The sequence below is a fragment of the Limulus polyphemus genome, unplaced genomic scaffold (assembly GCF_000517525.1).
Source record: "Limulus polyphemus unplaced genomic scaffold, Limulus_polyphemus-2.1.2 Scaffold363, whole genome shotgun sequence".
In the NCBI taxonomy this organism is placed as follows: domain Eukaryota; kingdom Metazoa; phylum Arthropoda; class Merostomata; order Xiphosura; family Limulidae; genus Limulus; species Limulus polyphemus.
Window position 1 is genome coordinate 412703 of NW_013665973.1, and position 10037 is coordinate 422739.

General features: G+C 31.6%; 1 protein-coding gene across 1 annotated transcript in view; it reads right to left on the minus strand.

Annotated features, from left to right (window-relative positions):
- LOC106457703 (UBX domain-containing protein 7-like) overlaps nucleotides 1–10037 on the minus strand; it is a 25936-nt gene that overhangs the window by 13414 nt on the left and 2485 nt on the right. Inside the window, exons 2-5 of the mRNA XM_013917149.2 lie at nucleotides 9223–9367; nucleotides 8847–8911; nucleotides 4913–4981; nucleotides 1853–1971 (exon numbers count right to left, since the gene is read on the minus strand). Coding sequence (XP_013772603.1) covers nucleotides 1853–1971; nucleotides 4913–4981; nucleotides 8847–8911; nucleotides 9223–9367 — 398 coding nt within the window. The remainder of the gene's footprint in view (nucleotides 1–1852; nucleotides 1972–4912; nucleotides 4982–8846; nucleotides 8912–9222; nucleotides 9368–10037) is intronic.

The window sequence follows — 10037 nt, forward strand, 5'->3', positions numbered from 1 at the left end:
TCTTATCAAGAAACAAATTTTAATTCTTTCAGTGAGAATCATGATTCACAAGATGGCTTAAGCAAAAATAATGAAAATAATCTACTTGAAATCTTAAAAACAATGCATTAATTATAATATTTTCATTGACTCTACAGTTTTCTTATGAAACTAAAAATATTTCTAATTATGCTTTAGTTTATTACCAATATATATATATGATACCATTTTACTATTTAAGGTTAAAAGACAAAACTGGATTAATTTGCATAAAACTTGAACAATCTCAACATTAGGTCTTAAATATTACTTACAAAACTAGCAAATAATTAGGTAATTTTAAATAAGTATATCTTAAGTAATAGTAATGCCAACTCAAAGTTCGTCAGTGAATTATGTATTATTGTGAAACTATTCTGACAATATTTTACATATCTCAATTTTTTAAGTAATTGTACAATTTTATTTTCAAAATGTGTATGTTGAACCTTCTGATTATATACTATGTGAAGAAGATCTAAAATAATGACAGAGGGTCAAAGCAAACAAAATATACTCCTTTCTGGAATATATAAGCACATTAATACTTGTGAAAAGGCCTCAAACTTATTAACTATGATCAATATTTTGGCTTCAACACCTTCAAATAAATTCCAAAATTTCCATATTTAGCTTTCATTTCACACTTTAGCTTATGTAATAAGCCTTTCTTCCACCATTCTGCATCATTTTATCTGGACTGTCCCTCCAGGAATGCTATCCATGTAAAAGTACATGCTTTCTTTGAAAAAACAAAAAAGATAGGAACAATACCTAAAATCATCTATCGGAAAACCTTATAATGCTTTAAAAAAATATTTGAAGAATCAGCAGAAGAAGCAATGATAAAGAACTCTAAACAAGAGAAGGGAAGGGCTTGGCTGAAAGCAGTGAAACAGACTGAATACAAGCACTTGCAAAATCCAAGTATCTTTGAAAAAGGTAACAGTGAACCAAAACAAGTTTCAATTTACCACTATGTACTGTGCAAAGTGCATTCCATGACAATAAACGAGCTATCAAAACATAGTTTATAAACAAGTTTCAATTTACCACTACGTACAGTGCAAGGTGCATGCCATGACAATAAACGTGTTATCAAAACATAGTTTATAATTCAAATATTAATACAGAATTTAGTTTCTTACTTATGAACCACAATAGTGGTTAATAATACAGTTCACCCAGGAATTTCACAAAAATTCTAATAGAACATATGAGTATTCTCCTATTGGTGGAGAGGTGACGCATGATGATTTGAATGAGAAGTTTGGGAACTTTGGATTCCAACAGAGGGAGGATGAAGGCTTGTGGCATTCATTTCTGAATAAAGTTTGCATATAGAGGGCAGCGCAAAATGAATAAAGCTGATCTTGTGAGAAGAGGGAGAGTACCTTATCTGAGTTGATAAGTACTGCAGACATTGCAATTAATCCAAATTATGACTACTGGGATTCACTACTTAATTTACATAGAAAATAAATTATTTCACCCAGTGTTTTTGGTCAGCTCTTTAAAATGAGTATTGTAACAGGTGAAAACATAAAATTCATCATTATGATGCAAAATGTGGACACCACTGGTAATGAAATGTATATAAAGAAGTTGGTTATTTGAGGGTTAAGTAATTCTGTAATTTTTAAATGAGTAAAAACACCATCTCTCTTTAATACATGATTATAACTATAAAATCATTTAGACACATTCTAGAAACAGTCATATAGAGAAGGCACATGTAAGATTAGCATAGAATATTCATTTTCCTATATGTAAACATACAGTATCCATGAGTTCTTTAAGAAAACTTTGAAAATAATTTAAACTGTCAACACACTGATTCAAAAGATCCTCTATGTATTAGATCCAAGGGTGGCCGAAAAAGATCTTCTAAGGTTTTTCGTTTCCTACTGTATAAAGTATCTTCAGTTCCAATAAGTTGTTCCTCTTGTATCTCTATGAAAATAAAGTAAAACACAAAAATTTTAAATAAATTCATGCAAGACATATAAATAATTCTATGAACTTATGAGTGAAAGCAAAGAATAAAACCAATGCTGATGAGGCGTTACAGGATTACAAAAAACATACTTTCCAGGTTGGAAAAACAAAAAAAATGTTTGTCTGTACAATCCATCCCTAATTTTGAACTGATATATTAGAATGAACAGATAGACAGTCATCAGTATTCACAACTAACCAGTGAGTTACTCTAATCAAACAGAGGGATTTCTTGGTCATTCTTATAACATATCAATTGCTACAAGGTGCAGGGTTCAATTTTGCAGCAAAGGGGCCTAAACAATGGATTCTTGGACCCATAGTCTGGCCATGCTAACAACTAGGTCATGCCCAGCCTGTTATAAAAATAATAAAACTAAATATTATAAGAATCTATGGGATATCTTTTAAATATTTGTCATACATCTTAAGAAATAATTTCAAATCAATTTCCATATAATGTGTCTTTTATAAAATAGCAACATAACATCAATATACAGTTAATTCAATTATTTTTCTTCAGATTAGCTTTGTGTGCAAAACATATTATTTCAAGAATCATTTAACCTATCTTAGTAAGCAGGCATTTGCATGAACAAAGCAGTAAATGTTACGATAAATATCACATTATTACAGAAAAACTAAAGAATAAATGAAGAATTATAACACGAACACTACTCCAATTTCCAACAAAATTAAACAACCATAAAAACTTTCTTTTTAATGAAAGCAGCATGATATAAAATCAATTTTTTCAAAAGGTTAATTGAAGAAAAGAGGTGGGTTTTCAGCTTTCAACACAGTTAATATCTGTAAAATAAAGGAGCCTAGAAATTACATTAACAAATTTTTTGGTGAAAGTAAAAAATATTGTTAACATAATTTCTGGCCACTGTGCATATTCTTTACAGCAGATTATTAAACCATGCTTACAGTTTACATGTTACACAGAACAAACATCATGTTCTTAACACAGCTTTAAGCTGCAAAATAAGAAGTAAATTAACACACATTTACACAAAAACCTATAATTATGCCAAGATGAATATCCAATTTTTTCAGTCCAGTAAGGCAGATAACACAATATCTTAGAACATTTTGGGATAAAGAAATAAAAATTTACACAATGCAAACTCATGTTTAACCTCATCTGGTGGTATTTTATACTATCAATGGTCTGGACTTAGGAGAACTGACATTATTCAAAACTACAGTTTTCTGCTCCCCATAACTGTGGAATTTATTTTGTCTCAATTATTATGCTTCTTATTTTGGTGCAAATTATAATTACTTGAATCATTTGTATAGTGAACAATCTCAAAACACTACAACTTTCAAAATGTTTTTAAACACATACATACCACACAAAAATATTTATCCAATATCCTCCACAGATGTTGGATAGACAAGACTGTTTAATGTGTTATTTTTTAGTTTTCATGGCAGGAGTGTTGAAGATTGATTGTTTTAAAAGCATTAATTGTGACAAATTTTGTTACATAACTCTGTACAAGTCATATGTTGTGTTTGCAATTACACTGTTGTCTAGGCTTTACTAATATTGTTCATGTCACGTTACTCAAATCTTCGGTATTTTTCTCATTACCTTAATTGAGTAACGTTAAATTATCATGTCCCGTAGTTTGTCAAAATTCGAGGCCACAATGAACAAGGTATATATATATAGTCAAGTGAGAGATAATTAGACAGTTCTAGACTGAGTGATTGTCAGTTTAGTCGTGATGGGCGATTTATAAAGAAGTTTGAAGCTTAGTCAGATAAAAAGTTAAGTTAGTGAAAGTGAAGATAAGAAAGTAAAGTAAAAGTTTAGTCAGAAAAAAGTGTGAAATGTGAAGTTAGCCAGCATGTGAGTGATTAGCCATAACAGGCAATATTTTAAAGTGAGTTTCCCAGTTTAACAGAAATAAGGAGAATAATTTGTCTTGTGAAAGGGTGTTCTAAAGTAACTGAACCTGTTTGTGTGGACTTTGACAAAAAGGAGACAATTATTTAGAGTAATGCAAGTAAATCTATCGCAGGTTGTTCCCTAAGTAAAAAAAAATAATTCATCTTGTCAATTTGATTCTAAAGTAATTGAATCAGGTTGGATGGACTTTTGACAAGAAAAGAGAATTATTTAGAGTTTTATATACAACTGTGAATTTTGTACATACGTTTGCCTTGTTTTAAATATATTATTTTAAAACAAGTGGATTGTGTGCTGTCCATTTATTTTTCGAATTTATTGCCATCAAGTCACAGACACCTACTGCAGAAGAATCCAAGTCCACACATATACATAAAACCCTGACAACAGAATTATCTTTAATAGGCTACAGATAATGAGAGGAAATACTCTGGACTATTTCTTGTACATTCATCATAATACACACACAATGAAACAAGTAAAAATATAAAGAATAAACAATAATATTTTCATTACTAAAGTTATAATTTTCCTATACTGAAAATGTATATCTGATAGGTACTTACCTATCCTCACAGTGCTGCCCTCTATATGCAAAAATGTTTTAATATGCCACAAGCCTTGAGCTCCCATGTACCCCACAATCAACGTGGTTCAACTGCATCTTGCATGTAAATCATCATGCAACAATCCTCCACCAATAGGAGTTTGACACATGTGACTCCCTCTATTCGATTTTATGGAACTATCACTTTGAGTTTAGGCAGGAAATGGAAGCACCAGATTTCAATGGGGAGGAAGGGTGGGAAGTGTGAAAGAAGGTAAGTACCTATCAGAAACACATTTTCATTATAGGAAAATTATAACTTCCGATATGTGAATGGAGGTAAGGTACCGTATCAGAAAAAAACAAATATTTATTTTTTTACTTTTCTTTAGATTACATTTAAATATTAAGATATGACTTACTGGCTTCACTCTGAAAATCTCTAAAAGCATCAAATACTGATTGAGATGGTGGTCGTCGTGGTCGAAAACCTGTAATATAATAATAGTAAACACAATTTTCCTCTCCAGTCTTACAAAATAGTGAGTATCATACATTCTGCTAAGTTTTAAAAATCCAATTAGGGTACAGCTTTTTAACTTTCAAAACTTTCTTTAAAAAGTAGCATAAAATTATTACTCGCACTACATTTTTTGACAAACGTAAAAACCATGATACCACTATACATGAAGTATAAAATACACCTTCTGCTTCCTACAATTTATTTTCTAACAGCAGTTATACAAGCAGCTGATCAGAACTTGCTGACAATTAATTAATGGAAATGTAATTTAACAGTCTTCAAAGCAAAATCATAATACAAGGTATGAAAACAAAACACCCACCAGCATGCCAAAATCACCTATTTTGGCAGTCTGTACCAAACACCATGACTAATTAATATAAACATGTAGAATTACTGACTCTACTCACTGAAGAGTAGACTGTTTTTCAAGATGAAATAACTTACATCATCTATTTTAAATGCCTGTACACATAAATATAAATTAGTTTCTACCAATCAACCAGATCTTTAAGAGGGTTTCTAATACATAATAGGGTAACTTTTTCTAAAATTATAGTGAAGAATTTAAGAATATGTTTGAATATTACAAATAAATACAGCAATAACTAACCTAAAATTCATGGAATTAAAAAATTTATTTTCCAGTGTTCAATAACCAAGTTGATATCCCAAGATCTAAAATGCATTATTTTGATCATAATCAGAGTCCAAACAGTTCACTTCAAACTTAGTGTACCAGCCAATAAGTTGTTTGTTTGAAAGTATAATAATCTGTCTATAATTCTCTCATTGGACCAACAGGCAAAGAATTCCTATCCACTGTTTATGTAATTCAAAAATCACACTTCAATGTCATTAGTCCATTCATCACCTAGAAAGATGACAGAATGACATGCAAACATGGATAACACTATATGCCATGACCCTTCTAAGATAAAATCATAAAAATACATAAACTTTCTTCAATGTATATTATGACATTAACTAAGGACTAAGGTATCATATGTCTTATCATTTATTCAAATTACAAATCAGTATATATCTTTATTCCATATAAGTATATCAATATAAAATATCAAATTCCTGAATGTAATATTAAAAGAATTAGGTTCCCACCCAGCTCGAAAAATATAGGGATTTTCTTAAAAATGTGGTGATTTTTACAGGGAAAGGAATCCAATAAAACAGTACCTAGCCTGAAGGCTTTCATTCCATTTTTCATATTTATTGTTTTAAAAAAACCTATGCTGATAAATACAGTGGCAAAACTGTGTATCCTCCCACTCTATGCTTATACAGAGCAGTATGTCTCTCAAACTATCTTTACATTAAGAACCTAAGGCTAAGTGACAAGAAGGCCAATTGTCTTATCCATGTCAATCTTCATAAAAATAAAAATTAAAACAATTTCTATATAAAATTATTTTATTTGGTTCACCTTAAATATACATCCATATAAACATTCAACAATTGTTTAAAATAATTCAAACCAACAGCATAAACCATTCCACAATTTTTTCTTTGAAGAATGAATCAGTATCCAGACTTCCAAAGTTAAATTCCTATTAATTTTAATTATTTATGTTAGGATTTCCAACCTTTTCTTTTCACCACTCAAACTTAGTGTATCAGCCAATAAATTGTTTGTTTGAAAGTCTAATAATCTGTCTACAATTCCCTCATTGGACCAACAGGCAAAAAATTCTTATCCACTGTTTATATAATTCAAAAATTACACTTCAGTGTCATTAGCCCATTCATCACCTAGAAAGATGACAGGAAGTCTAAACCTCAACAATTTCTGAAGCATGAATGAAGCCCCCTCCCTCATTACAAGGCTACTGAAATATACTCCAAAATCTAAACTATATGTATTCAGTACCAACTAACACAAAGTTCTATCCAAATTTTTCAGTAAAATTTACACGTTTATACAAACATTTAAAAATAAAATGAAAGTTATACTTTGTAACATTGTTATAACTTACTCAGGTATATTATAGCCCAACTTAAACTAAGTTTCAAATCAGAAATATTACATAAAGATAAAAAGTATAAATGTTTACACACTGCATCTAAATTTTAATGCAAGTAAATAGATCAAGTTGAGTTTCATATTGCTGTGGATATCTGTGAAGCTACATCAAATTTACTCACCTGGCACTGTATCTCTTTACAAAAAATGAGTAACTTCCAATAAATAAAATATTTATTACCTGTCAATTCTCTTTTTTGACACTTTCTAGAGCTACAACAATGTAATAGTTATTCCCTTTACTTTCATTTGTTGGTGTTGGTTATCACTGTCACTTTACTGCACTTTTAAAGTATCTAAATTTTATAAAGTTAACATTTTCCAACACTGAAAATGTACTTCTGATAGATACTCACCTCCTCTCACATACAGCTTTCTCAATTCAGTGTTATCCTCTATATGCAAACTGTTTTGCTTGCCACTAGTCTTGAGACTCCCACCTAATGTAAAGTATTTTCAAACAATATTGTTGCTTTGTTGCATGCAAATGAGCATGTGACAACACCTCCTAGCACAGCTGGCTCCCTCTATACAGTTTGTTCAATCATCACTTCAAGATTAGGCAAGGAAGATGCACCAGAAGTGGGGAGGAAGTGTGAGAGGAGGTGAGCATCTATCAGAAATACATTTTCAGTTTTTGGAAATGTTAACTTCCGATACAATATGTAACCTCTTTTCACATATAGCTAGAATCCCACACTGAAGTGGTGGAAGGAGTAGTGCAAAATCTTACCTAGAAGAGCCTTCTTTAGGAAGTGCCTGATGGAAACCCATAGAAAACAACACCTTATACAATGGAACAGTATAGGGTCACACCCATGGGAGACCCCACCTTGTCTGTACCAGGGTACACTCTTCTCCCTGAAAGGAGAGGAAGTGTTGCAAGAATTGGCAGAATATACAAGCACAGCCAAAAAAACGGATCAGGTTTATGGAACTGCTATATGTGTGTAGTGTGGTTAGGGTGTATCAGACCATACATGGTGGGTCAATTCCAGTCCAAAAGCAGGCAGCACCAGGAATTTGGCTTCCTGGCCACAGGAGGAGGAGAATCCCTACCATTTGCAACTGAGTGAGGACTTATGTTGTTTGCATGTTTAGGCAGCAGAAAAAGAATGCCAAAAATCCACACCTCATGGACAGGAATTATAGGAGGAAAAAAGTCCATGTCAAGTCCTGTTAATGGCCCAATCCACATGCAAGACTGCACCACCCACTGCACAATGGCTGTCATATCCCCTGACAGACAAAGAAGCACTCAATACCCTTTTAATATTCAGTCCAGAGTGAACAAAGTTGTGAAGTTTAACCATAGACAGCAAGGAAATGACTGTCTCTATGTAATTCATGTTGTGGAAAATAAAAGCCACACAGTCTACAGATGCAGAATTATTTGAAAATAAAAACAAAAAATATTTCCACAACAGTTGTTTTGTAGGTACTTCAACAAAATGTTATTGTTGAGAAATCTCACATTAGCAAAAAAAAAGAGGTCTTAACACACAAATACCAAATCAAGAAGTGATGACTGAACAATCAGTATAAAGAGAGCCAGTTGCACTAAATGTTGTCACACTCCTATCGTTGGAGGGTTGTCTCATACTCATTTTCATGCAACAATGCAGAAATATCATGTCTTAAGGCTAGTGGCAAGTAAAAAAGTTTGCATATAGAGGGCAACACTGAATTGGGAAAGCTATATGTGAGGGGAGGTTATGTATCGTATTGGAATTCTGATGTAGTCACAAGTGTTATATGAAAAAATAAGTTTATCAGTTTGTATCTACAAACTTACCATAGCTAAGACCATCTTTTACCAGGATTCCACGAGTGGGAGGAATTGGAGGTCTAACACTGTCTCTGAAAAGTAGTGAAAGTAATATTTGAACATAAGAAAGACTCACATCATTGCCAAAAATGTTTTACCAAGCCTTTCTAAATACCTTTTTTTAGGAATATCTCAATTCTGAAACTATCATAAAAAAACTAGTATTTTCATTACTTAAAAAAACATTAAGCTTCATAGACAATATAGTTTCTCATTGATAAAATTACTTGCTTAATATATATTAACTGTACTTTTTAATTTTATTACATAGATAGATAAACAAGTCACTTGATAAATTTTTCTTATTTTTGCTTTATCAATTTTGAGAAATTGAAATATTTACTCGTACTGAGAGGTTCCAGGATTGGAACTCTCTTCTTGTGCTTCACCATTTCCACTTGCTTGAGCATCTACATGCATGTTGACTGCCATTTCAAGGTTCCCACTACATGCTTCTAGCATTTGTTCAGCTATAGGTTCCCCTGCATCTTTGTATGAAATGTTAAAATTAACATAACATCTATAGCATAATATTAAAAGGCAAAATGGGACCTTTTGGTCCATCTAGGCCATGTCCATTAAATTAAACACAAAAAAAAACCTCAAAGTCAGCCCTTATCATTCAAATATTTATCCAGTTTTTCTTTAAACTCTTTTAAATTAACTGCATCTACCATATCTGAAGGCAACCCATTCCAAAGGCCAGTCACCTTGTTAGAAAAATAAAGCTGTCATAGTTGAAGATGACTTAAAAAAAAAGTCAAAATTTACATTTTTGTCTCCTAGTCTTGTCATTCTCATCATTAAGTATGAAAAAGATTTTGAATCAAAACTATCTATTACCTTAACAATATTGAACACCTCAATTAGATCTTCTCAAACTCTTCTTTTTCAAGAGAAAACCAATTGAGAGATCTTAACCCATCCTTCACTGACAACTTTTCCATCCAAGGTATAAGCCGAGTAGCCCTTCTCTATTGATAGATTTTTCTTAATTTTGCTTTATCTATTTTGAGAAATTGAAATGTTAACTCATACTAAGTGTTCCCAGATATCATCCTCACAGTCCTCTTATGAACCCTTTAATTTTATACATCTTGTATCAAGCTAGAAGATTTTAGGAATATGTATATATATATATATATATAGACTACTTAC